Source organism: Semicossyphus pulcher, unplaced genomic scaffold (assembly GCF_022749685.1).
Source record: "Semicossyphus pulcher isolate SPU_LCO1_2020_fin unplaced genomic scaffold, fSemPul1.0.p SCAF_9, whole genome shotgun sequence".
Taxonomy (NCBI): Eukaryota; Metazoa; Chordata; class Actinopteri; order Labriformes; family Labridae; genus Semicossyphus; species Semicossyphus pulcher.
Genome location: NW_027211770.1, coordinates 7,182,348 through 7,210,274, shown reverse-complemented (window position 1 = coordinate 7,210,274; position 27,927 = coordinate 7,182,348). Strand labels below are relative to the sequence as shown.

General features: G+C 40.9%; 1 protein-coding gene across 1 annotated transcript in view; it reads left to right on the top strand.

The window, feature by feature from the left end:
- me1 (malic enzyme 1, NADP(+)-dependent, cytosolic) overlaps positions 1–7,826 on the top strand; it is an 84,140-nt gene extending 76,314 nt beyond the window's left edge. The window contains exons 7-14 of the mRNA XM_069656090.1: positions 2,023–2,132; positions 3,089–3,186; positions 4,184–4,297; positions 4,796–4,901; positions 5,154–5,296; positions 5,421–5,594; positions 7,070–7,168; positions 7,267–7,826. Of these exons, the coding sequence (XP_069512191.1) occupies positions 2,023–2,132; positions 3,089–3,186; positions 4,184–4,297; positions 4,796–4,901; positions 5,154–5,296; positions 5,421–5,594; positions 7,070–7,168; positions 7,267–7,434 (1,012 nt within the window). The 3' untranslated portion in view covers positions 7,435–7,826. The remainder of the gene's footprint in view (positions 1–2,022; positions 2,133–3,088; positions 3,187–4,183; positions 4,298–4,795; positions 4,902–5,153; positions 5,297–5,420; positions 5,595–7,069; positions 7,169–7,266) is intronic.
- The last annotated feature ends 20,101 nt before the right edge of the window (positions 7,827–27,927 follow it).

Sequence of the window (27,927 nt, the reverse complement as noted above, 5' to 3'; positions counted from 1 at the left end):
ACTGGCAGCGGGGCAAGGCCACATCTATCCTCGCCCGTCGCCTGTCTCTGTCTCCGTCTCCTAAAGCCCAAACACAATGAAAAGTTTATAGCTCCCTTCTTGGCCTCATTATTCATCCTCTTTGCACAAGCACTCAGTGCTTTAGAACTGCTCTCTGCTTGATAGAAAACACATTTCTCTCCCCAGTGCTACTGCCGTGTTGGCAGTGATTCAGCCGGGCTGTCATTCTCCGTATTAGGAGTCAGTGTCTTGCAGTGTGGCAGAGAGAAGGATAAACAGTGACCCAGCAATGGCACTCTCTAATCAGGACATTAAGTTTTATTACAGCTGATCACTTCTCATCCTGCATTTCTTTCTACCCTCTCTTCCGCTCAGCTTCCACCTCCTGCTGAAAGTTTAAGCAGTTTAGCAGCCACAGCAACGAGTGGCAAACAGCTTTAGGGAATTGTACAATAACAGAGCAAACGTGGTATGAGGCGGGGTTTTATGAAAAGAATAAAAAACAGAGAAATAAGGAGACAGGAAAAAAAACAACAAACTTAACTTTGAAAATGATTTCACCTGCAGGTTTTGTTCAGATAACTGGCAGACCTGCAGGTGTTGGGGGGTTTGGGGGCGGCTCGGCCTGTTTGCTTGGCCTGTCCCCAATTTTCTCAATTCCCTCATAGAAACATGATCTCTTCTCTGCTCTTTGGGTTTCAGAAAACCTCTCCCTTTCCTCCCATTGTTTTCAACTTATAAAGGTTATACTGCTAATATATTTTTCAGACAGTGACATCATGTCAAAGGGCATTAGTGTAGTTATCCCAGCTATATCCTGCTTCTGTTGCAAAAAAAAAGTTGCTAGACCTGTTGTTGAGTCTTTTATCTTTCATTTCCTACCTTTGTCTCCAGTCCCTACCAAAACACTGATCATCCAATCACAGCTCAGCAACCATAACTAGCTACAACAGGTCTGTTCTGATTCCACCATGTATAAAAGTGGTGTTATCTGCAAACATTAGCATGTGTAGTTTACTCCATTCAAAAAAAGAGAAGCCCAATTCATTTTATCACATCCACTGTGTCGAGTTCTCCCCGCTGTCAGATGCGGTGAAGAGACAGCCTTCCAAGTTAAAGAAACATTTTAAAATCTCCTGTTTTTCCTTCATATATCTGCCAGTAGCTTTTCTGTCATCCTGCGCACCTTCACCAGGTCATTCTTTCCTTCCCCTACAGCTGAAAACCTGTCTTTCATCTCGGAGAGCAGCAGCAGTCGCTCCACAAACATCCAGTAAATTCCTGAACTGAAGTTCCTTCTGTTGAAAGGCCTGGGAACTCAGGATTCCTCTTTGTCGCTGCTAAATCTAATTTACAGACTCATAACTGCAGCTCCACGGCTTATTTTTGTTGTATGATGTTTTTGTAGGAGCTTATTGGAACAGGCTTCTGTGGTGCTTTATTGCACGTATGTGATAGGTGGTCTGCAGAGCATCTTGTAAAATTGTGCTGGTTTTACTGGGAGACTGGGTGGGCTCTGTGTTCTTTTCCTTCAAATGTTGTGCTTTTGTGATTCTTATTCTTTGCAGAGGTTTGACCTTTCTCACTGAACTCATTGTGAGGTGCCGTCGTGAAGTTTGGGGAAACAGGTGTCAGCTTGTCAAATGTCCTATAAAAAAGACAGTGTACACACCTCTGTGGCTTTTATATTCTCTTTAGACAAGACTTCTAACAAACAAATATTCCTCTCTTTTTGTTTAAACATTTTCATATAACTGCTTGTTTTATATATCTGTTGAAATGTGTGCACTGACAAGCCAGCATCAGCTCTCTTAATTTCTCACCCTGTGATTTTCAGTGTAGTGGGAGAGCGCCCCCCTCAGGACTGAAATAAATTCTGAATGTGTGTTTAAGTGTGTGCAAAATTCTATAAAAGTCATGATTGAGAAAACAATTGGCTCTGTTGTAATATTTGTCCCCTTTGTGTCTGTTTAAGTCCTCTGTAGGTTCAGCCAGTAAAATGCACTGTCTCTCTGTGTACAGGTATGGGATGGACTGTCTGATTCAGTTCGAGGACTTTGCAAATGTCAATGCTTTCCGTCTGCTGAGCAAGTACCGCAACAAGTACTGCACGTTCAACGATGACATCCAGGGTAAGTCACTGACAACAGACAAAAAGCAATGCACACGCATACACACGGCATCTCTCCAGACCATCTAACCCATTCATTACCGACCTGATCCATGTTGAAAATTAATACTTGCACAGATGAGCTTGCATTTTTGTTTCAAGAGAGCGAAACATATTTACAGTGAACCATCAAAAACAGACAGAATAGGCTATCATTTCAAGTGCATCAAAACTGGATTACACACCTAATTTTTGAGTCTGTTGCCTTTTCACACTGAAAAAAAGCAGATTTTAAGAGTCAGTGTACGATCTAAGATAATTCAAAATGTTGCCTGTGCTGTTGAAGTACACTAATATCTAAATCTAAAATTTAAAAGGTTTTAGCAGAGTTTATTTGAAACAAAAAAGTGATCGTTTCTTATAAATGTTTTAAGTCGTTTGTATACATCCATGTTTGCTAGCTTTCGATCTTCTTCTTAGCTGCTCTTAACTGTAAATCTGAGGGATAGGTGATTCGTTTGTATTTTTATGCTCATATCTACTAGAAACCAAGAAATATTGGATTCCTAAATGTTCATCTTGCAGATCTTTCATCCGTATTTCATTGTTTCAAATACTCCACACTGTCACGCTTGAATGTACAGAAGTAACATGAGGGCTGTGGCTCAGAGGTAGCGTCGGTCTTCTCTCAATCTGAACTTTGGGGGTTTGATCCCTGACTGTTACAGTCACATGTAGAAGTGTCCTTGGGCAAGACACTGAACCCCAATAGCCATCGGGGATTAATAGGCATAGATCTCATTGGAGATTGGCATCTTTGCCATCAGTGTGTGAATGTGACCTGTAGTGTAAAAGCACTTTGAGTGGTTAGAAGACTAAAAAAGTGCTATATAAGTGCAGTCCATTTACCATTTACATGAGTTTCAGTGAGAGCATATTAAACTTGAATTGTTGGTGTTGTTCTGTTACCCTCTTTAGGCACAGCTGCAGTTGCAGTAGCTGGACTCCTGGCCTCTCTCCGCATCACCAAGAGCAACATGTGCGACCACACCATTGTGTTCCAAGGAGCAGGAGAAGTATGTGCACCACATTTAAAGTGAGACTGACTTTGTCTGTTTGGCCACAAGAAGTCATCTGAATGGTATATTAAAATTCCCAAGACTTCCAAGGATTTTTGTTTCAGTTCTTTCCTTTCATTTAACTTATAAAAGTTAATTCAGACTTAGATATAAAATCGATGTCATTATTTTGGTTTGGATTAAGTTGAAATGGGACCATGAGCAGCAAAAAACAAATATGTCTCCAAGTGAAGAGTCTGTTCAATTCTTATTTTATTTGTGCTAAAACCATCCAAAACCAATGTTTTTATGTAACACTGTACAATGTAGTTAAAGGTATAATAAGCAGGATTTTTCCTTGCATTTTGTTAACAACACATTCAAACTGGGCCCCTCCTCCTGGGCCCTTCGTCACCAGAAACTCACTCTCACTCTTTCGTGCAAGAACACTCCCACCCCGCTGAGCTAACACCGACAGCATGACGGTAACCATTGCGCTAGCATGCTAACCACTGGTTGCATTTGCGCTAGGATGCTAACCGCCGGTTACTGTTGCCTGCCTACCTGTCCAACAGAAAGAAGACCAACTCTGCATCACTCTTTCACCATGTTTGCCGGTCTGAATGGGGCCCAGTTGCTAATTTGAACCACTCCCACACTCACCTACACACTGCGATTGGCTCAGAGAACCACAACAGCTCCTGAAAATGTCCCGTGCAAAGCAAAACAACAGAATAGATGCAGAGGGAAGGGTCTCACAAGGGTCTGCACACTCACTCACAAACACATAGAGGCCCATAAGGGATGATTTATATATTATATTCATAAGACTATATTTTATTTTTCTGGGAAAATCCTACTTATTTTACCTTTAAAGTCTAGCAAATAATAAGAAAAAAAATCACAAAGGTATATAGTTTGCTTATTAAGTCAGCTATCTGCAGTACAATACAGATGTCATGATGCAGTACTATCCCCAGTCATCTTCCATCCCTCCTTTCTGTCTTGCCTCCAGGCAGCGATGGGGATTGCTGAGCTGATCACCATGGCCATGGAGAAGGAGGGACTCGCTAAGGAGGAGTGTTTGAAAAAGATCTGGATGGTTGATTCCAAGGGTCTCATTGTCAAGGTGATAAAATACTGCAAACACACGTACAGGTGCAGGAATTCATAAATGTGTTGTGTATATTTGTCCACCGTAGCTGACCACAATGTACGGACCAGTGGAAATTTAAAATCATTGATTCCGGTTATGACAGGTTAAGATTCTCTAAGGGTGGACATTCCTCAGTTGGACAACAGAGTTTTTCCACAATCAAGAAAAAACCTTTCTCATGGTTTGTCAATTGAAATCACAGAGGAACACCTGCAAAAGCCACTCCAACATTAACATCTGTTATACATCTGTTTTGTTCAACATATCCATGTTATTTATCCCTCATTCCTCCTCTTCACTCTCCTCAGCTCCAAGCTTTCTCAGCCCTTTCACCATCCTGCCGCCTCTTTTCTCTTTCTTGTTTCCAGAGTACAAGAAGTCTTTCCTGCAGCACTTAAGTGTCCACAGTTTCAACAGATGGTTTTATGTGTTTAATGTCCTCCTCCTCTTCCGCCCTGTCTTAATCCTCAGGGTCGAGACCACCTGACTCACGAGAAGGAGAGGTTTGCTCATGAGCACCCACACATGAAGAATCTGGAGGATGTGGTGCGGGAACTGAAACCCACCGCTATCATTGGTAAAACAACAAGCATGTAATGTTTGCATAAGACATCTGGATAGCCAGTTTGATGCTATGTGTTGCATAGATGGTCAGACTGCAGGGCGTACGATAGATATCTGTGAATATAAAGGATTGTTCAAAGAGGACTGATTGAGTGAGAATTTCGGTCAATTGAGTAATGCTGAAGATGAGCAAGGGGATGTCAATGCTTTAAAAGACCAAAAAGGTTGTGAAGAAATGAGATCTATTAATGGTTTTCTGTTTCAGGTGTGGCGGCTGTTGCCGGAGCATTCACAGAGCAGATCATCAGAGACATGGCTTCCTTTAATGAACGACCAATCATCTTTGCCCTCAGCAACCCGACCAGCAAAGCAGAATGCACTGCTGAGCAGTGTTACACACTCACAGAGGTGCTCACTCAGGACTCTCTTCATCAGTTAGAATCCCTTATAATGAGTTTATTGCTACCATACTACCCCTTCTTTTACTGATAATAATACTAAAGAAAGGTTGCTTTACCACATTGTGCTGCAGGGGCGGGGCATCTTTGCCAGTGGCAGCCCATTTGACCCTGTCACCCTGCCTGATGGGAGGACGCTCTGTCCTGGTCAGGGAAACAACGCCTACATCTTCCCCGGTGTGGGTCTGGGTGTCATCGCCGGCGCCATCCGACACATCTCTGAGGAAATCTTCCTCACTGCAGCAGAGGTAACACTCTGACATACAAGGCATACACACCTCTTTTCAAATCATTAATATTATTATCCTATTAAAAATGAATTTGTACGATCAATTGTGGTATCAGTAACCTGTTTTGACATCGAACCTCTAGGAGCAGTAAAGAGGGCTCAATAAGGCCATAGGCCATGACTGTCTGAAGCCTTTACTGGCTGAATCAAGAGCTGAATTAAGTAAATAGTAGTTTATCCTACTACAATGCTTTATATTTCCTTAAGCTCGCCATATGTTTTTTATGTTAAATAGCAGTTTTGTACTACAGCTGTTAAATATACACAAATCAGCCATAACATTATGACCACTGACATGTCGAGTAAATAATATTGAAAGTTGTCACTGACAGGTGCCATATGGTATATGTTAGGCAGCAAGTGAACATTTTGTCCTCGAAGTTGATGTTATGGAAGCAGAAAAAATAGGCAAGCGTAAGGATGTGAGCGACTTTGACAAGGGCCAAATTGTGATGGCTAGACAACTGGGTCAAAGCATCTGTAAAACTGTAGCTCTTGTGGGGTGTTCCCCGCCTGCAGTGGTCAGTACCGACCACAAATGGTCCAAGGGAAGGTCACCGGTGAACCAGCGACAGGGTCATGGGTGGCCACAGCTCATTGATGCACGTGGGAAGGGAAGGCAGAAAAGCTACTGTAGCTCAAATTGCGGAAAATGTTAATGCTGGTCCTGAAAGAACGGTGTCGCACCACACACAATTCATCATAGTTTGTTGTGTATGGGGCTGCGTAGCGGTCAGGGTGCCCATACTCCACCACCGAAAGCGCCTACAATGGGCACGTGAGCATCAGAACTGGACCATGGAGCAATAGAAGAAGGGGGCATGGTCTGATGAATCATGCTCTTATAACCATCATGTGGATGGCCAGGTGCATGTGCGTTGCTCACCTGAGGAAGACATGGCACCAGGATGCACTTTGGGAAGTGTACACCCCTTCATGGAAACGATATTCCATAATGGCAGTGGCCTCTTTCAGCAGGATAATGCGCCCTGCCACACTGCAAAAAATGGTTCAGGAATGGCTTGAGGAACATAACAAGTTCAAGGTGTTGACTTGGCCTCCAAATTCCCCAGATCTCAATCCCATCAAGCATCTGTGGGACGTGCTGGACAAACATGTCCGATCCATGGAGGCCCCACCTCACAACTTACAGGACTAAAAGGATCTGTTGCTAACATCTTGGTGCCAGATACCTCAGCACACCTTCAGAGGTCTAGTGAAGTCCTTGAAGTCTCGATGGGTCAGAGCTGTTTTGGCAGGTGGTCATAATGTTACGGCTGATTGTTGTACGTAAAGGAGTAAAAAGTACAATGTTTGTCACTGAAATGTATATATCTGTCTCACTCTCTGTGTACATCTAAGAGCAACAAAATGTAATCATAGTTTTTAGTTTCCTCTGACTGTTACATGAGCCGTGTGTTTACTGTTAAACAGACCCTTGCTCACCTGGTGACAGAGAAGGATCTGGAAGAGGGAAGATTGTATCCTCCTCTCAACTCTATCGGGGACGTCTCTCGCAAACTGGCTATCAAGGTGAGAGTTCAGTCTACACACAATAAAGGGCAGTTAAACCTGACTTTAGTTGTGTGGTGTGTTGTGAAACTGAAAACGCTCTAATTTGTGCTTTACAGATCATGGAGTATGCATATGAGCACAACATGGCCGCACTTCGCCCGGAGCCGTCCGACAAAGAAGCTTATGTGCACTCACTCACTTACAGCACTGACTATGATGAGTTTGTTGTTGACTCGTACCGCTGGCCAGAGGCCAGTATGACTGTGCAGTCATGCAAACTTTAATGCACTGGACAGACAGAATGAGCCCTGCAGGGGAATGATAACTAATGACATGCAATATCATCACCAGCCATGATGTTGGGATATGAAAGAGGCTGTGTGTAGAATTTTCTCTTTGATATATTACTGTAAATTAAAGGTGACACCACATGTCGAGGTTTTGGACTGGATGTCTCTGATGTACTCCAGTAGTGAAAAGATTAGAAGTTTATAAATGAAGTTCAGGAAACTATTAAAATGTGGTACAGAAGTAGTTCGCAGAACTTGTGACATATTGCACTAAAGTTTGTATCACGTAACATTTTACGATAATATATTTGAGGAAAGTCCTTCACTGGTTACTTTTAATTGTACTGTAATAGACAGTTACTTGACTGTGACTGTGTAAGCTATAATACAAACTCTTTGTCAAATAAAAACGTTTTAAATAATGTTTTTCACGTCTAATTACTACATTTGTTTTTTTTTTTAAATGGGGGGAAAGGGCCATAGAGCGTTAGTATTTTTTTTACTTAGATATTGTAATTTTTTACAAAGCCTTTATGGAGTTTATTTTTTTCCTGCTGCTAAGCCCCACCCTAAGGCAGCCCAATCAGGCTAACATCTATACACAATTGACCCAACAAACTCACAGGAAACACCTCAAAAAAGTCAAAAACCAAGGGATTTATTAAAGACAATACTAACAACCAAATCATTAACTGAAGACCAACCCAATGTCAAACAAAACACTACAGCAGTCCCCACTCCAGAAGCCTCTCCTGGTGTCAGTGCTGGTGTCTTAAATAGGCTACTGATCCAGGTCCAGGTGCACCTCATTAGCAATGAGCAGAGTTGAGAACAGAGGGGGGAAAGGGACAAACAGAACAGGAAGCACATACAGCCATAACACTGCAAAGGTTCAAAATGACACAAAACACATTTTAAGAAATGTAATACTTCATACAACATCAAGAAAATGCTCTGCAAGTTTCTGAAATGCTATTTATGGAGCTCTGGCTCCCTTCAGAGGCCAATTTATGTCATTGCAATACACTTAGCAGATTATCTCAGTCTGCCTTTAATTATCAACTCTTTATGTGTAAATCTGTGTGTTTTTACTGCAGATTTAAAGGTAAACTAATTAAACCTATGGATGCTTCATTAATATGTATCATAGCTCAATTTTAATCTCCATGTTTCCATTGAGATGTTATTTTAAAAGGAAACATGCATTAATTGTGTTATGTTACCCATAAAACACACTCTCTCTCTGTCTCTCTGACACACACAAAAACACAAACACACACACACACACACAATAAGTAGTTTCCACATTAATAAGTGTCCACAGTAAAAGCAGCAGGTGAATCAGATTGGATTATGGTCCAACAGTGTATTCCTGTCCAGTGTTGTCTCATTTAAACTGAGGACGATTTTACATTAATTAATCAATCACTGGCCAGACAGTCAGTACCAGAGGCCTTGGCTGGCCCGCTGCCCATCCCAGTCTGAAATCAATAGAGAAGCTTCCAGACCAGTCAGAACTCAGTGTTTAGCGTCTCGCCCCAGGGATGAGTTGTGGAGACCAACATTTGTTTTCCTCACTTTCCTTGCGTCACCCTGCCTTTTGATTCAGCCCCGGGCAACCGGCACGCTGACATGATGATCAATATGTCTCAATGTCAGCACCATCCAGTTTTCAGCCGTCTAGCCCATAAATGGTACATCAGTGCAACAACACGTAAACAACCTCCCCTTTTGTTTTATGTGCAAGTATCAAAATAAGTACTTAACATTGGCTGTACATAGAACAAGAGAACAACAGAAACAGGATTGAATAATGAGACCGACATGTCAAAGTGAACTTTGAACATTAGCGGTAGCTTTTATTACAAATACAAAAGTTCTCTACCAGTGATACATGTTTTGTCACATTAATAACGAAACATTCCTATCAAATTACCAACTACTTACTCTCCAGTCTTTCCATGTAGGCCTACCCCCTGACAAATAATTATTTCTTCCTTGTGTACATCTGGTTGTGAATCAGTAGCTCCTTTGTTAAATCTGACATTTAGTAAATGTGCAGTACATCGCAGTCTTATCTGCTCTCCATGTCTCTGCCTCACTGCTCACCCTGCAGCCCTCTGTAGCACCTTGCTGGTAACAGCCAGGCCAAGTGATTGGCAGCTGTAACCAGACAGAATTTTGACCTTGTTTACAGTCTCACATTTAATGGCACCTTGCTGAGACCTTGTGGTCAGTGTCAATCAGTAAAGCCCCTGAGGGAATGTCGCCTACGTGAGTCTGTCTACCCATCCTCCCTTTCATCTGTCCGGCTTTAGGCCCAAAAATGCTCTCCCATCCACCCGAGCACCTCCACAAAGTATACATGGTTAATATCTGTTTTCCTGTTTTGCCCATAGTGCCGTGCTGTTCCAAACACTTGTCAGTGACATGTTGAAACTCCTCCAGTTTGTCAGCTGTGGAGTATTAAAAAAAAAAAAAAGTTTCCTTAGCTAATATTTAAATTTTTGGTGAGCATATATTGAGATGTACACCAGTTCTCCTTGGCAAGCTGCTGGCTGCCTTTCTTTTGTCCACCAACAGGGGGTCATGCTGCTGGTGTTTAAAACACAGGCTGTCCATCCAATGACATATTTAGTGATGTTCCAGGTGAAAGTCTGCTTTTTATTCATATGAATAATATAGTGGTGTGCAAATAGGGATCAGGATTCAGAGGCCAATGTGATATGCAACAGTGATGAGGTTTTCTGTGTCTCCTGTTACACTCCCTCCCCTGCCTACCCAGGTGTTTCTGCTGCCCCTGTCTCCTTCCCCTTCCAGAGGACAATAAAGGGGTGAGGGAACATGAAGGGAAGATGGTTTAAATACAAAATTTGGGTTGTTTGGTAAGAGTTGTGAATTGGCCACTAAAATAGTTTTGACCCGTGTGATGATCAGCAGACTGGTAGAGCTGCTTTGTGATACAAGAAGCAGATGTTTGACAGCCCAAATTAAAGCACTATTTTTCTTCCAAGTAGCTTAGAATCTCTTACTTGTCCCTCTATATTTTCTGTGTGACTACAGAAAAATGTAAAAGAATTTTGAATACAAAAATTAAAAAAGAAGATTGTTTTAATCCAGGAAGGACCTGTGTAATCTTTAAAATGAGATTCAATTCAAAGATGGCGACGCAGTGGTGCGGTGATCAGCAATGTTGCCTTGTCTCACAGCTTGTCTCAAGTTCTTCTAGTATTAAAGAAGCAGAAAGAGAGATGGAAAGAGATTGTTGTGAATGAAAAAGCAAAGGATAGTCTCCCTGCTTGAACTTACACTAAGCATTGTTAAAGTAGCCTTCATGTAGTTTCTCAGAGAAATCCTGTTCTGCAGCTAGAAATAGGTGACACAATGCTTGGTATCTTTCTGTAGCTTTATAGTGAGTGCAACACACCTTGTCATACTTCATATTGTTTCTGTTCATCTTGAAAATGACTAACAAGGTGTCTTTGGAGTGTATCTCGTGGTCCTCTGTTCCCTCTTTTTGTAAGCAGATCTTAACAGGAAACTAGTTAACCCTAATGAGACTTTATCTGTATGTAGCCTACCATAAATAGCTATCACCATTATTTTAATTATTGCCCAATTATAAAAGCAAACAGTGCATTCATTGTGGTAAATTTAACTTATAAAACTTCTTTGTAGTAGTCTTGAACTGAATTTCTCTTACAAACACTGTCATACATACATACATACAATAAGTAGTGGACTGGAGTAGGAAGAACTACAGTAGAAGCAGTAGGTGAATTTGAATTAGTCCAACAGTGTATTCCTGTCCAGTGTTGTCTCATTTAAACTGAGGACGATTTTACATTAATTAATCAATCACTGGCCAGACAGTCAGTACCAGAGGCCTTGGCTGGCCCGCTGCCCATCCCAGTCTGAAATCAATAGAGAAGCTTCCAGACCAGTCAGAACTCAGTGTTTAGCGTCTCGCCCCAGGGATGAGTTGTGGAGACCAACATTTGTTTTCCTCACTTTCCTTGCGTCACCCTGCCTTTTAATTCAGCCCCGGGCAACCGGCACTCTGACATGATGATCAATATGTCTCAATGTCAGCACCGTGTATGCCAGCTTTGCAAGACCATAAGTGATGAATCTCTACCCAACACCTAAACAACTTTCCTGTTTGGGCTTGCACATAGATGTGTGGAGATATCTGCTTTACAGAATGGATCAAGAGACATAAAAAGATAAACCATGTTCTCATTACTTATCCATTATAAGGCTTATTTTAGATTTTTTTATGCTAGCTTGTTAGCAATTATTTGCTAGTTTTAATGAACTCTTATTCAACGTATGTGGCATTTGGGTGTCAAAGCGAACTGAATTTAGTTTTAATCAACCTGTAATTTAAATTTTAAAGTAGTTGAGCTACTCTGCAATTTACATGTAACCTATGGCAAGTTGCAGAGTTGCCGCTGGAGCAAAAAACACCTGGTTTGGAATCACAGCTCTACAGTTTTTATGATACTTGGCTCATGCTGTGGGCTGCATGGTGGTGCAGTGGTTTGTGCTGTTGCTAGAAGGTTCCTAGTTTGAATCCTGTGTCTGGCGTAGTGGGCTTTTCTTTGTGGAGTTTGCATGTTCTCCCAGTGCATGCGTGCCAGCTTCCTCCAACAGTCCAAAGACATGCTCATTAGGTGACTCTAAATTGCCCGTAGGTCTGAATGTGAGAGTGAAACGTTGTCTGTCTCTCTGTCTAAGTGTCAGCCCTGTGATCGTCTGGCGATCACTCCAGGGTGTACCCCCACTGTAACCCTGAATGGGATAAGCAAAGTAGATAATGATGATGCTCAAGCTGGTTGTAAGTTAAAATACCGTAGAGGACAAAGTTATCCCTCCTCAATGTGGCACCTTGCTCGTCACTGACTGGCCAAGTGATTGGCCACTCAACATCATTCTAACCTTAGGGTCTCTTATTAAACGGCATCGTGCTGAGACCTTGTGGCCAGTGTCAGTCAGCCGAGCCCCAGAGGGAATGTCGCCTGGGTGCGCCTGTTTAACCATCATCTCTGTTGCCTGTCTGGCATGAGGCCCAAAAACACTTCCCCATCTGCTCGACCACCATCGCACATTCAGTTTGACCTGCTTGATATCTTGTGTAACCACAGTGTAGGTCAGACAGCATCATTTTATTTCCTCCCATTTATCCCTTCATTTGAGCAACTTGTTATACTTCCCCTGTTCATTTAGTTAGTTTATTTATATTGTGGCTATACTGATTAATGTGCTAATACTGACTATAAATCCTAACCTGAAACTCACTTTGAGTGAAAAGGTGGACATTTTCAGTTCTGTAAGAAAGATCAATCAAGGCCAGCAGAGGGCGCTCTAACATATTCTTTGAGCAGAGATCAGTAACAGGCCTTAAAAGGGACTACATGGTATTTGTCATAAACACAGCACACTTTCTTCTATCATTGCCTTTTCTTGCAACCTGTGTTCCTAATAATAAGATATAATGACACAAGATAATGACGACCCAGAACTATAAATCACTGCACTTACTCTGGGATAATTTGACCAGCTACATTTTTATATACATATAATAGTTCAGACTCATGTATTGTTCCTGGTCTTTGTATGACTGAGTCAGTGAGTGAGCGTAACATGCATTATAGAGAAGATGATAATAAAGTGGACAAAACCTATGTGGATATAATTGTTATAATTGGTTAATAGGATAAATAACATTATGGTAACACATAACTTAATGCTGGTCTGCTCACTACAAAAAATCCTATTTGTGATGAATGTGCTGCAGAGAGACTTTAGGTTCAGATCAAATATCTGATGAAGCAAGTAACAAGATTAATGCTTCTTAATTTTTAAGTATCTTAGATCAATAACTTTTCACTCTCCAATCAAGCTCATTAGTCGTTGTCGCCTAAAATATAGAATCCAGGTAGGTTTGTAACTGTCACTGCATTTTTCTGATATAAAGGTTCCAAATCTAAACTATTGAATGCGCACCACTAAAGAGTTGATTTAAACAGATTTGTCTTTGAATTAAAAGTATCTCACGGATTATAAAGGTTCACCTTTAACTTTAAATTTCCAAACATATATAAAAATATTTTTAAAAGGCTTTAATTTCTTTAGATGTCTTTCTTAGAAAAAGAAAACCTTGCAGTATGTGTAAGGAGAAGTATGTAAAACTTTTTAGTCACCTTGGGCCTTGGCAAAAATGTGAAAAACATACTGTAACAAATAGAAAAGATCTAAACTATTTGGTTTTAAGTGTTTCAAAACTGTTTGTTTCAGCAGTCAAACACGTGCTCCTTGAATTGTGAAGCAGCTCTGTGGTCTGCTGGACAACAGTTTACGCTTCAAGGATTTTGTAGACGCCAACATGCAGCGCTTTGTTCTCCCTAACAAAGAGCAATATGTATCTTTGCTGAAGGTGGCTGCATGAAGAGTGGAAACTTATTGATTGCAAATCACAGTACAACCAGTAAATATGAATAGAACACAACCAAACATAAAACTTTTCTATGGACTTTTGAAGTAAACACATACTGTATATAATACCGTAGTCTGCTGTGCAGCGGAAAGAAACTACACTACAAAAGCTGCCTGACAGAATAAACTTACCTCGCCTCCTCTTTTATATAAATGTTGCTTTCACCTTAACTTTGCTTTTGTTTGCTGAATAGAAAGAAATCACAACAAGAATCAAAGTTTCCCAGCAGCCACCACGTCAGAAAAGCAAAGCATTGGATGAAAGACATGATAAAAATACCATTATGCTTCTGCACCATGCTGGTACTGTGTGGAAACTGCATATAATCACAATGCAGGTGTGTTTATGTCGACGCTCGTGTGCTGAAGGAGTCACATGGATAACTGTGCATAGACATGACATATTATTCAGAAGGTTTTAAACTCCCTTTCCTTCCTGCCTCACAAAGTCTCAGAGAATCTGCAGGATGTGAAATGTTGGAGATTAATACGAGTTGGAAATGAATTATGCACTTTTTGTATTTGTCTGAAATTTGACCTTTTGTGACTGTTTAGAAATGGAAACAAGGTTGTTAGTACTGATGCTGAAAGAAAGCAAAGGTGGCCGGCCGTCTGTGGAAGTTCAACCTGTAGAAGCACCTTTGTGGTCTTATTGAATGTCTTCTTTTTTTTCATCAGCCTGCCTTTTATGCGTTGTAAATTACATTCCTTTCAAGTATCCAATAATTTTCCAATAAATGTTATCACCCAGGCTCGAGAGAACACATCTATTGATGTTATATGTATTCTACTGCAGGTGGAGACAATGAAATCTTAGCCGTGTCTGTAAACAATCGAGTTTTTAAACAGCTGATACCATAGATAGATAGATAGATAGATAGATAGATAGGTAGGTAGCAACAAATGATCTGCTTAAACCTTGACCTTTGACCTCGCTATGATGGCCAGTCAGTTGCCAAAAGGCAATTTACCTTGCAGATCGATAACTGACATAGTACAAATGATACGTAATTTGCCATTGAGATACAACCTTCTGCTCTGTATAAACAATAGCCCAATGTATCTCTCGGTCCTTGGTGTTATTTCTGGCGTGAGACAACACAAGTTGCAGAACCAAGTGACCTTTGTTTTCTCAGCACATTCGGCGCCCTGCCTGGCTGGTGGTGGACGGAATGAGGACAATTATCAAAAGCACCTCCGTTCAGCAGCATTGTACCGTTCTGCTGTTCCCGTGAAAGATCCTGTGAGTAATTTAAAGAGACGTCTCTGTTTCGCAGACAGTTCGTGAGGCCTGCGCCTCGCACAGGTTTTAGCCTGAGAGGCAGTGGTGGGCGCAGGTTTCCGACAGCCTGTTGTTTCTCGGACGGGTACTACGCGCAGATACCAAGCAGGAGCGCCAACGCCTTGACAACTTTTCCATTATTAGATGAAGCCTCACACTCAGCGTGAGGATTCTTGTGCTGAAATCTAACGTGACATGTGTGATCACGACCCACAGTCGTGTTTAATTAATTTTTGTTGCAACACAGGCGCACAGACATCATTCCCTGCAGCTCTCATCTCTGGAAAGAACAACATTCTTCTAAAATAGGCCACCTTTATGAGCAAGCCTGATATTCAGTATTAAGAAAAATACTTGTTTACCTATCTTGTAATTAAAGAGTGAGAAAATTAAACATGTTTTAACCTAGTTTAGTTAAGCTACACGTCATGTTGCCGTTAGCTGTTGAGCATGTCTTTGCCGCCTTTTGAATGTCGGCACATGCTAGCCAGGCTTGTGCTTATTATTCTGCTGCAAGCTCCAGATGGATCAACACATGCTGAAAATATTACAAGCAAGACATTTGCATGTGACCTAAATCCCTCACTTCTGCTCCACCATGCAAACAAGTCAGTCCAAAGACATTTTTAATGACCCTGGATCAGAACATTTGCACCGCACGATATATTTTCCCACGCGGGCTATTAAAATTAGGCTTAGCAGATATTGGTCGATTAGTTCCAAAGACAGATTATATTTAGTTGCATTTTTTAAAATAATTTATTTGGCAGTTGCTTTTATTGTCAGACAGTAAAGACACGCAGGAAATGTGGAGGACAGAGCAGGCGATGCGGTGAGGACTGTATGTATTAAGGTTTTGGTGACACTCATTTGTTCATAAATCCTAAATGTGTCCACGTGTTTGGCAGCCGTGATAATTTCTGTGTACATTATAAAGAACAAAAGGCCTCTAATTAATGCATTGTTTTAATTGCATGTGTGTTTGTGTTTAATTTCTATTTTGTTTGATGAACGGGTCACTTTAACATTGGATTTAATCTCAAACGAGTAGGCTTACAGACCATTGTAACAAATAAATTGTTGAAAGGTAAGCCCACCATCACACTTGGTGCACTCAAGACCAGTAAGAGAGCACTGATGATAAAACCTGAATACACACCGAGGCGGCCCATTGTCTGAAATCACATTTAACATGCATACATGTACCGTATTAACATGCATGTATTTGCAACAACAGCCGAGGTTATTGTTTTCTACATCTTCATTAATTCTGTAATTGTTTGCTGCCCGTGATTTTCTGCCAAGTTTTGTGAACATCAAAGCATTTTCCATTTTTCTGAAACCAGACAGAACCCATTAAGTTAACACGCACGTTGCATCTTGAGCTCAATAAGTTGCTAATTAATTGCAAGACACAGCAACAGTTTCTGGTTGTTCTGGGTATACAAAGTATTTTGTTTCTCTTAAGCCAATGTGGTGATGGTGTGTGTGTGTGCGTCCTGCTGTACGTACCGTTTATGTGTGTGTTGCTGATTCTAAATGAGGACAGCGACATGTGTGTGATGGTAATGCAGCCTCCAGTACTCTCCGTGCCCGTTAATAACCAGGTTCTCTTTGATGTGACCACGCTGAGCGAGGTGGCCCCTTTTCTGCATCAGTTGCGGCATGTAAATCCGCTTGCTGTGTTATCTCCTTAACTGCTCAAGGGTCCACCTGAGTTTGTCCACCTGACAGATGGATTAAAGAACCTACAAAGGCTGTATTTTTTCTTTTTGATCAATATGTCAAAGTGCCCTGTACCACGCTAACATCACACACTGCTCTGACAATCTGGAGCAGGTTGGACCAAATAAATACAGAAAATGTTGTGTCAATTTCAATTGATGTTGTTCACTGTTTGAGGCTGGTTTCCATTGTTTGAATGTGACAAATATGTGCAGATCTTAGTAACACTGGTTGCCATAAAGCTGGAGGGACTTCAAAGAGACAGATCAGAAAAGAAAAAAAAAATAGATATCCTGACTTCAAGTCAAATAGGTAAAACACCAAAAGCAGTGGATCTTGCATATCCCATAATGCAACACAGCGGAGTATTTCTACAGACCTTCTGTGCCACATAAAGGTCCATAATAATGCTTTGCCTGTGGTTTGTGACTTTCTAATAAGTTTGTCCAAATGATTTGACTGACTTTAATTAATTGACTTGATTGTCAGTGTTGTTACAGACCAAAGTTGATCATTATAATCCTTCTGACTTTTTGGGCTTTAAGCACAAGGTGTTATAGACTGAGCAGCCTCATGCAGCTCCCCTCAGCTTTACAGAGCCTTGAGCTTATTGTTTTGGTATCATAGCCTATAATTTAAACGTCTTGGTTTATTGAACGGCACCAAACAACATGGATACCAAGTCTGCAACAATCTGGTGAATATAGTGGGGCAGCGACATGGCTCTAAACGAATGCTAGTGTTGCTCTATATGTGCTGGTTCTCTAAATAAGCAACTGTTTGCCTATATGTTCAAGATATGATTTTAAAGAAAGTGGTAACAGTTAAATGTTTTGCTTACAGCTTATTGCTGTATAGTTAATAAAGGTATCATTTAGACCGCCTTGGAGTATAGATCAGATCTAAAGACAGAATGTATTTACATTCACTCCAGTCGAAACAGGATTGATATACTTGTGATTCAACTTTGCTACAATGAATTCTGCAATATAATCTACAGATTCAGCCTGAGGAAAGCGTTTGTATGTCCCACAGTATGTGTGTAAAATAGCCATCTGTTTGACTGGTCTCTGAATGTCTCACAGGCCTCTGAGCACCTGATCAGGCTCTTGACCTTGTGCTGAAAGCTCCCTGTGCTTTCCTCCACTCCAAACCTCACAAGCGCTCAGAAGGAGTTCAGGTCAGATTATTTCCCAACAAAAAATACATGCAAACCGAACAAATAAATCAGTGGCAACCGTGGACAACAATGCTAAGTGTTTGTGTACCTGTCTTAGTAAAAGCATACTGTGTGTGTATTAGTGTGTTCAGCTTCTGCTGGCTGCATATGGGAGGATAGTTCATTATCTATTGTCAGCAGGCACAATGGCCTGGAGGCCAGGCTGCGCCAGCCAAACAGCTCAAAGCACAATACCTGTAAACAGCGAGCAGGCTAATTGAAAACACAGTCTAGTATCAACATGTTTTTTTTCACAATGACAGAACACATGATTAGAGAGGTGGGTTTTCAAAATAAAGGCTGGAGGTATAAAGTATCACCTCAAACATGTTGCTTGATTTTTTTATTGTTTTTATTTAATTTTATTTTCCAGATTCTCAATATATTTGTATTCTGTATTTTCAAAGACGAAGTTTTGGATCCAAAAAAAAAAAAAAAAATACATTGACAGATATCTTCAGATATCTGTACATCTGAAATAAGACGCGTCAACATAAAATGCAGAATCAGATAATGCACAGCATCGATTTGCCAGCTTTTAAAATATTTTGCATCAGCTCACTAATGTATTAAAACCTGGTGATTGGTACCAATGCGCCCTTCATATGAGCCTCTAGCACTAAAGTCAGAGATGTAATCGTCCTGTATGATGGAAATGAGGCCTATACGTCCTTTACATGACATACGTGCCCTTCATGTAGGTCACTGAGTCTACATCCATCCGTCACCTCCACCCACCAGGATCTTTAGCAAAACAAGAGAGAGGGAATGGATCTAAAAAAAGAGCGTTGTGTTACTCATGCTTGGCTGCATGTGGTCTAAGTAACAGTAATCCAATCAGATAAAAGACTAGTCAACATACAAGTTTTCCCGAATATCTCAGCCGCTTCCTGCCCACCACAAATTCACTAGTTCCCTGTCAACTTGTTGGCTTCCATTATCTGAGCTCTGATGGTTTGGACCTAATTCTTTTGACTCTGTTCTTTAAGTGGGTTTTGCGATTAGGCTCAGATTTCTGCCTGTTTGCTCTCATGCGCAATAAAGAGCCTCAGCCATGTCTCCCTCTGCGTCTGCATATCTCATATATCTTTTTTCTCCCGCTCTATGAGGCCGATAGACTTGCTCTGATGTGTCTCTGTTTGTACACTGAGCCTGTATTCAAAGCCAGGCTGGTTATTGAGTACCTCACAGATGCTGTTGCTCAGCTGTTGACCTACACAGACTGGTTGTCTTGAAGGTCAGTAAAAAGACAATGTACGTCGGCGAAACAAAGGGGAAAACAAAGACATTTATAGCTGCAGTTTGACTCCACTTTTGTGCCATAAATAACAGCATGCATACAACTGTATTGTGAAGAAACGCATAGGCTACTGCATAGAGAATTTCTAAGGAAGTGAAAGAAGTGGATTGATTAAAGTGTGTTTATCTGCTCTAAGTAGCCGTGGTTAGCATGTCCAGCTTACTAGCTTAAAGTGATAATCTTGAAGATCTCAGTTTCATTCTTGTGGTAATTGCGGGAGCACACTTCCCAGATATCCAGACAGTGTTTCTTTTTCTTTGGATTTTCACTTATTTTTGAAGTTGTATCTGTAGTCATCGATCTTTTCTTTGTTTGTTCAGCCATAGTAGATTACTGTTTACTCGCAACACTTGCAGAGAGCGGAAAAGGAGCCGCTTAGCTCCGCCTACCCTCTCTGGCAGACCAACCACTGCTGGCTGATGGAAAACGCGTCACTAACTGGACGTCGCTTGTGATTTTTTCTGCAAATGTCACCACAGACACCCAGTCTGTAATATTGCAAATGCAAAGGCTTTCATCAGTGGGCCATAGGCTCAGTTACCATTGTGTTACCTCACTGAGTGATAGATAGAGACTTCACAGACATTTATTGACATGGAAATCTTTGAGATAATTACCTTAAACATAAAGTAGCAATGCTGATGTAATGTTTTTTTGTCATGTGTTTTAAGGTTTTATTCCAGAAAGATCTCTAAGAGCTGATACTAGTTTTCTTTCAGAACAACTCTTGAAGTTTACGATAATTTAGGAGGATGGTAATAAAATCCATGTAAATGGTGTAAATAATACTAAAAGTATATACGTCAGCAAGTGAATTAATTGAAATGAGTAAAGTTTACCTGCATTACCTTTTTTTTGACAGTGAAAATTGCAACCCAAAATAACATAGTAAAATCTACCCAAAGATATCGGGCCTGTATTGCAAAGTGCGCATGCGTTAACGATTGTTGTTGGCTGCAGGCCAGGGTTGGATTAATCGGTGCGAGTATCAAGTGTCGGTGTGCCATCAGGGTTGAAGTTAAGATTCCTGTTTAACATTTTACTGTGTATCATAGAATGAATGAAAGTGTTTATATTTATTAGTTAGATTCAGTATACCAGACGATTTGTAGTTGGCGTGTCTGTATGCGACAAAAGATTTAAATGTATAGCCCTCTCTTGGTGGTTAAACTGGCTGACTTTCCTGAATATGAGGAAGTAAATAAATACGTGCAGGCTAATGCTGTTGATTCTAATTTATTCTTATTTGAGCATCTTGAGTTCCTAAAAGGCTGCACGGCGGTGCAGTGGTTAGCACTGTCACCTCACCGCTAGAAGGTTCCTCGTTTGAATCCCGGTTTGGACGAAGTGGGCCTTGCTGTGTGGAGTTTGCATGTTCTCACCATGCATGCGTGAGTTCTTTCCAGGTACTCCAGCTTCGTCCCACATTCCAAAGATATGCTTGTTAGGTTCATTGGTGATTCTAAAATGGCCATGAGTGTACTCTACACTCAAAACATAGGGTAACATTTATTCAGTAAAGCCAATAAAGTGCAAATTGTTACCTCAATTTTATTGAGTAGATTCTATAGGTAGCTTTTTATAGTGTGGCCTCTGTGTATCCCACTTCTGACAGATTGTGCTTTCCCAGATTTCACTGGGGATCAATAAAGTATTATCTTAAAATGGTATTTATACCGTCACTAAGGAGGTACTTTACAATGTAGATTACCAAATAGCAGTGCATGTTCAATTAATCTTATCCCTTTTTAATAAAATGTTAGAAGTTGCACTGGAGATCCCGTTAACAGGAACACAGTGGAGAACTTTCTCTCTCTCTCTCTCTCTCTCTCTCTCTCTCTCTAATCCCCTCCCTGTCCATGCTGACCAGCCCACTTCAGCCCAAAGACACGCCTCTTGCTGCTCGCGGCGATGGCCTCCAGATGTTCCTCAGTCCAGATCTTTGCCCACTGAAAACGGGGAGGGGTATTCATGTGACCATCATGAGTCTGACTGTGCTGGTCTTTCTGGGTCGGTCAGCCTGTCTGGCCCTCTCTGCTGCTGCTGTTTCATTACCCTGAGGGCTCAGGAGCTGGTCAGTGGGGCCACATTTCCTGAGGCTATGGGTAAACTCAGGCAGGTCTTGGGCCCAGAGGTGCCGCCTCAGATTTGCAGTTAGTTGGTCTGAAGGGTCTCTGTGATGGGCCTGGATGTGATCTGATCCGAGTAGCACTAATCCACTGGGCTGGTTGGGGCGGGTTGGGACTCTGGTGTCCCATTAAGTTTGGCCTGGAGGATCATAAGGTTACAATTTCAAGATTCTGGACTAGCCTTGGGTAATGCGATCCGAAGGTCCACAGCACAGAGATACTCATAAGACTACCAGGGAAGAGAAGAGCTATTAGGCTATTAGAGAGACAGAGAGAGAGAGGTGGGTGGATGGGTGAGGAGATGAGAGATCTTTCACACAAACCTCACAGTTCTGAACTGATCATTGACTTTCAGAGACCTTGACCTGTATGGTAATGCATGAGCATGTTTTTAGGTTAAACATCATGTTAATACGCATAATAACGAGTGTCAGTCTTGGCCAGTGTCCATTATGTGTTGACTTTGTACGTTCTTCTTTGTGTATATCAGGGTGAAAGAAGTATCCCCAGCCTTTACTTTAATAAAAATAACTCAATGCAATGTTACCTATAGTTGAAATATTTTAAGCTGAATGAACCAAAACAAAATTTTTCCTTTGAGTGTTGTACCATTGTAAATAAAGTAGCATTTTACTGGACTTTTTGTCTGAAGTGTGGGTAATTTTAATTATTTAAAGCAGTGTTGAGAAGCTTTGACATCATATTACATTTGTACAATCTATATCTGACGAATACATGCAAGAACAAAACATATTAAAGTACAAATACCTCAAATGAGTTGAGCCCTCCGATAAACAAGTCAAATGAACCACTATGTCACCAAAAGGTGCCGTTGTCAACATGTTACGTGTGATAGAGGTCTGTTGATGATGTTTGCCAGCCTCAGTCCAATGCATGATGGGATATGCTCCAACCCTATGAAATTAAAAGTGGGCTGCTTATGGAAAATATGAAACAATGTATTTTATTGTAAGTTGGCTATGAGTGTCTTTTTGAATAACTCATTACGTCATTGACTTCAAGGAATGACCCTTATCGAGCCCTGTAGTTAGGTTTAATCTGGAAGATGACTCTAAATGCAGAAGTTAGAGGTAGTATATTTTTTAAACCAGAGATATTTTTGACTAGATACAGAAAATGTTTATTTTTGTGATTTTAGTGAGCATTAGTTCAAACATCTGGTTACATGGGTCAAAACATTTAGTTATTCTAATGTTTCAGGAGCAGTCTCTCCTGGCTGAGGACATTCACAGGTGAGGTCTTTCGTATTTAAGGACCTTTAGTTATGTCACACTTTTCTTACATTGACGTCCATACCTTAAAGACAAACTCGTACCCCGCAGGCATTATTGCTCAAATTAAAGCTGATGTAATCAGATTCAATTATGTCCCGAGGATATGTCCCCGTTAGGTTCCCATTTTTCTTTCCTGTAAGAGGGTTCAGCTCATGACGTTAATTGGATCCCATCCCGGCCCGCTTTATTGAACATGACACTCCAAACAGGCCTTGTCTTTATATCTGATAATGTAGATAAAGAGGAGGAATTGGAGGAGAGTAAACCTGAATAATTAAAAGGAAATCACTGACCAGTTAATTTGGCAATTATGGTCAATTAGTCAGCAGTGTGAAAATTACAGCAGGCCCTGATCTTCAAATGAGCATTTTGACACTGTGACCTGTTTTAGCCTTCAGGGGGCAAATTTGTTTTTAGGAGCACTGCATTGTGTCAGGCTTCTTAGTATACACAGGATATAAATGGTTGCTGAATCAATCAAGGAAGAGCCATAAAGAAGTTTTTTGTTTTTTTTTATGGAGAGACGGGGCAGCGCTTCATGAAGGTGTGCAACTTGACATACCCGAATATTTTAAAGAAGTTTCCTTAAATAATGCATTAAGGGGGAGCTCATGAAATTATTTTAAGTGGACTTGAGGAGTCCTGCTTTATATGTATGAGTATGAGTATGAGTTGGTCGCCTCCTAATCACAAGGTTGGCGGTTTTATACCTGACTGCTACAGTCTACGTGTCCAAGTGTCCTTGGGCAAGACAAGTCAGATCAAATAGCTTCCCAAGGCATTGCCTTTGGTGTATACATGTGTATAGATTCTGATTGGAGATTGGCACTTAGGCCTTTGCCATCAATGTGTGATTGTGAGTGAAAGGGTGAATATGACATGTAGTGTCAAAGCGCATTGAGTGGTTGGAAGACAAGCACACAAGTATTACACATCATAAAAGAAAAAAGAAAAGAGACATAAATTCATAACACCCATGGATGGCATCATCAGTGACACAAAGCCAACAGTCCTGGGTATATGTGCAATATAAACAATACCTATACAGCTTGTTTAAGAACCCAATTGCTGACGGTACAAATGATCTAAGATATCTGCTGGATTTGGCCCTTTATTGTCAGTGAACCTCCTCCCTGTTGGCAGAGGTCGAAACTCTGCATGAAGAGGGTGGTGAGGGTCTTCCAGGATGGCCTTCTAAGTGGCTCTTACTCGATAATATTACAAGGTTACAATTTCATTTAGCAAGACAAGGAGGGAACAAAGTCAGTAAAACAGCTTCAAGTGCGGTCGGACACAGGTGCTGACAGGCAGTGCACAGGGCGTTTTATTTTATTTTATATATATATGTATATATATACTACTGAGGACAAGAGTCTAGTTAGCCACTTAGGGCTCTGTAATTTATGCGATAAACATGGCCAAGATCACCAAAGTTATTGGCAGCAATGTTTTGGCAAAGTTTAATAATATTTCCAAGCCTGCATTTGTTTTTTTTTTGTTTATTTTATTGATATTTTTGACAGACATTTACAACCATCATACAGTTTCAATTTTAACATACTGTTACTTTGTAGAGGGGAAAACAAGAACAGTCTGGTTCCAGGTCTGTTTTTGTTCACAATGCTGAGGTTGCCAAACCAACAGATCATCGCTAAAGTTAAAATGGACTCAATAAAAGATGAACAAAATATTTTTAAACCCCTCAAATGAACCTCTTAAATACATGGCTACTCCACACACCTTTCAGAACAAGAGGGTATTTCAATTATAGATAATTACAAAGTCAATTAAATACATCAATGATTTAACTAAACAAGCATGTTTAACAGAAATCCATGTTTTGAATACATACAAATATTCTACTTGGGTAATTACAAGCCAATTGTTTAAGTTATGTGTATGTGTTGTATGTATTTAAGTTGTTGTGTCTGTTACGTCTTCCTGCTGGAGAGTAAAACAACCTGCCGTGAGAGAGCGTAGCGGCACTCGTGCTGTGCTCTGTTCCAGACATAACAGCTATCGTATGGCTCAGAGGTTACTGAAAGGATGAACGTTAAATGCTTCACTTCCCCACAGTAATAAGCAACGTTGACTAGTCACTGACAAACCAATGGTCCAAATAAAAGTCTGTGTCAAAAAAGGCAGCGGATTAATTCCTGCTGGTGATTTTGGTCTTTAGTACGTCTGACTTTTCTTTGTCTGCTTGTTTATTTCTCACATGTTAAATAAACAAGCAGACAGAGAAAATGCGTGGCCTCGTCACCTTTAAAGAGAATAAATTCCGTCTTCTTCTTCCGCCTTGATGAGAAGACCTGAGAGGAATGAAGTCAACCATAACTCTACGTCTTGTTTGGGCACAGCCAGCGTTATCTGTTCAGCAGAGATCTGAGGCAGCAGGGACATTCAGTACGACACCAGCAACACAGAGGAAGACCAATCCTTCTTTCTGTGCTGCAGCCTTTTGTTCTTCTATTTACACCAGTTTACCAGCTTCCTCCTTCCCCCATACTCAAAGGTTTGGGGACGCACAGTATATCAATTAAAGAGCTTATTCTGTGCCCTGAGGGGATGTTGGAGTTCAGGTCTAAATATTTGGAGAGGAGGGTGATTTGGCGTGGCAGAGAGGCCATTAGCAGGGCTTAATGGCCAACAAGAATCCCAGTGTCTGAAGCAGCGACCCCCAAAGCCTCCACAACCACCACATACATGTTTACACAGTCACACAGTCCATGTCTAGCACCTTTCACATTCACCTACAAACTCTTTTCTTTTTAATGCTGCCAGGTTAACGGCTAAAATCTTTGCCTGTGGTCAAAAGTATCTGAATGTGCCATTGTTGTAGTTTTCTACTCTGGAAATGTAGTTGTGGCACAAACCTTGAGGTGGTGGTGAGCTTTTTTTGCAGTTAGAGAAAGGAAGACTTGAATCTCAAGACCACAGCGTGACCTCCTTCATAGCTCATGAATTGATTTTATTTAGAAGAGGACAATGAGCAAGGCCAGGAGCAATTGTTGGAAAGTCCTTTGAAAGAGCAGAAAAATAATCAAAATAACCCATTTGCCTTCCAATTTCTTAATTCGTAAGGCAATCTGTCCATAGCACCACACAATGCCGTTGCTGTAAAGCATACTTCAATAGGGATGAATGTGTTTACATGGGTCTGACTGCTCCTGAGGTCATTTGCATGGCGTGGTGCCAATCCTTTCACTTTCCAGTTCATCAAGTTTCTGCATTTCTTCCGAGAAGACTTTTGATATCTCTGCAGATGATTGACTTCCAATGGTGAGCCGTCAGGTTCCTCCTCATATGAGGTGTGAATGAATGAGGCGACTCCTCGCGGGGCTCTTATTAGAGTGAGCGACTCTGTGAGTCCTGACCTTCGTGACCTCCAGCTGTCTTAAAGCCCCAAGGGCAATTCACACGCAACACAACACTTGACTGTTGACACGAAACACAAAAACACAATTAATGAAAAGTGGATTTTATTCATGTACTATGTGGTTATGTTGCTACTCAAAGTTAGAAACAGTACAATAAAAGAATGATCGGGATCTTTAAGGATGAAATAAAATAATAATAATAATAATTTCTCTTATTCTGAAGGTTTTAGCAGGAATGCTCAGTGTGACCTCCGTCATCGCTCACTCAATGCACTACTGTAGAAATATGGCAAGTATTTGAAAAAAAAAAGATTCATTGTTCACAGAACAAGATGACAGTAAAGTTATTATGGTTTTTCTACACCTATTATTTAGGTAAGGTTATTTATAATGGCTCTGTATTACAAGAGAAGAAGGAATTTTCTTGCGTTGATGTAAAAAAAATAATATATATAATAATATAAAAAAAGAATATTAATGTAATGAATATTTTACATGACTGAAGACACCATATTAAACTGAATCAAACCTGATGAGAAACAAATCTTTGCTTTGGAATAATTACAAAATGTTGTAACTCACAGGATTTAACGGAAGTCACTTTGAGCCAGTATCACGGACCGTCTTCCATCAGGGCATCACTGTCGTCCAGTCAGATCAACTGAAGAGCCAATTACAGTGATGAGACACAGGTTGCAAAGCTGGTTAAAGGTAGTTCAAATCTGGAAGCGTTGTCGTGTTTAAAAATTCCTGCAAGGGGGAAAACGGGGGGAACCAATTATTATAACAAGAATACTTCCTCGGGAAGGCGATGGAAATAATGACAGAGAGGCTCTCCATTCTGCTTGATTTGTTTTGTTTGCTGAGGCCAAGATACTCAAAAACAGCACTTATAGCCTTAAGCAGCATTATTAATTCATTATAAAAACAGAGAGAGAGAGAGAGAGAGAGCACAGGATGCAAAGCAATAGGAAGATGTTCCCTGATGCACTTGAATCCAGTCCGATGCACTTTTGCACAGCGCAGTATGCCTGTCTGAGTTCACAAGCCAATCCTCCCTCCAGGTTTGAAAACTGCACTGGCCTAACACAGACCCCAGGGCAGGCATTCACATGGCGGGCGAGCCGCATATTAGACACATATGGTGCCGAAACGGATTTAAGAAATAAGCTGTCATCAAATAATCAAATCATTCATGTTTCAGAGAGCAATAACGGAGGTATGTGAGCAGATACGTCCGGGTCCTTTCCTAGTGGGACGCCTTTGTGTGTGCTTGGTGTGCCTGTGGACAAAGGCTTGTTACTGTCTGCTCCCCTCTCCTCTCCACGCTCTCACAACTACATGCACAAGAGAGATCATTAAAAAATTACAGAAAACAAGCTTCTTTCTGATATGGACACTGCATGGACTGTTGACAGGAATGAGATCGATGTTGTAGCCTCATTGGATCCATTTCAAAGTACAGCTGATCGGAGAACAATTTCTTTATGTCTGACAGAAGTAATTCAGAAAGTCAGAACTAACAGAGATGAGGATGGACTCAGGTGAAGGTGTTAACTTTATTGTGAAGCATTATGTTATGTCTGATGAAGAAAGTCCCTCCTTTAAAGTGTTAAGTAACCTTGAAAATGTGACCAACGTTTCCAACGTATTGAAGAA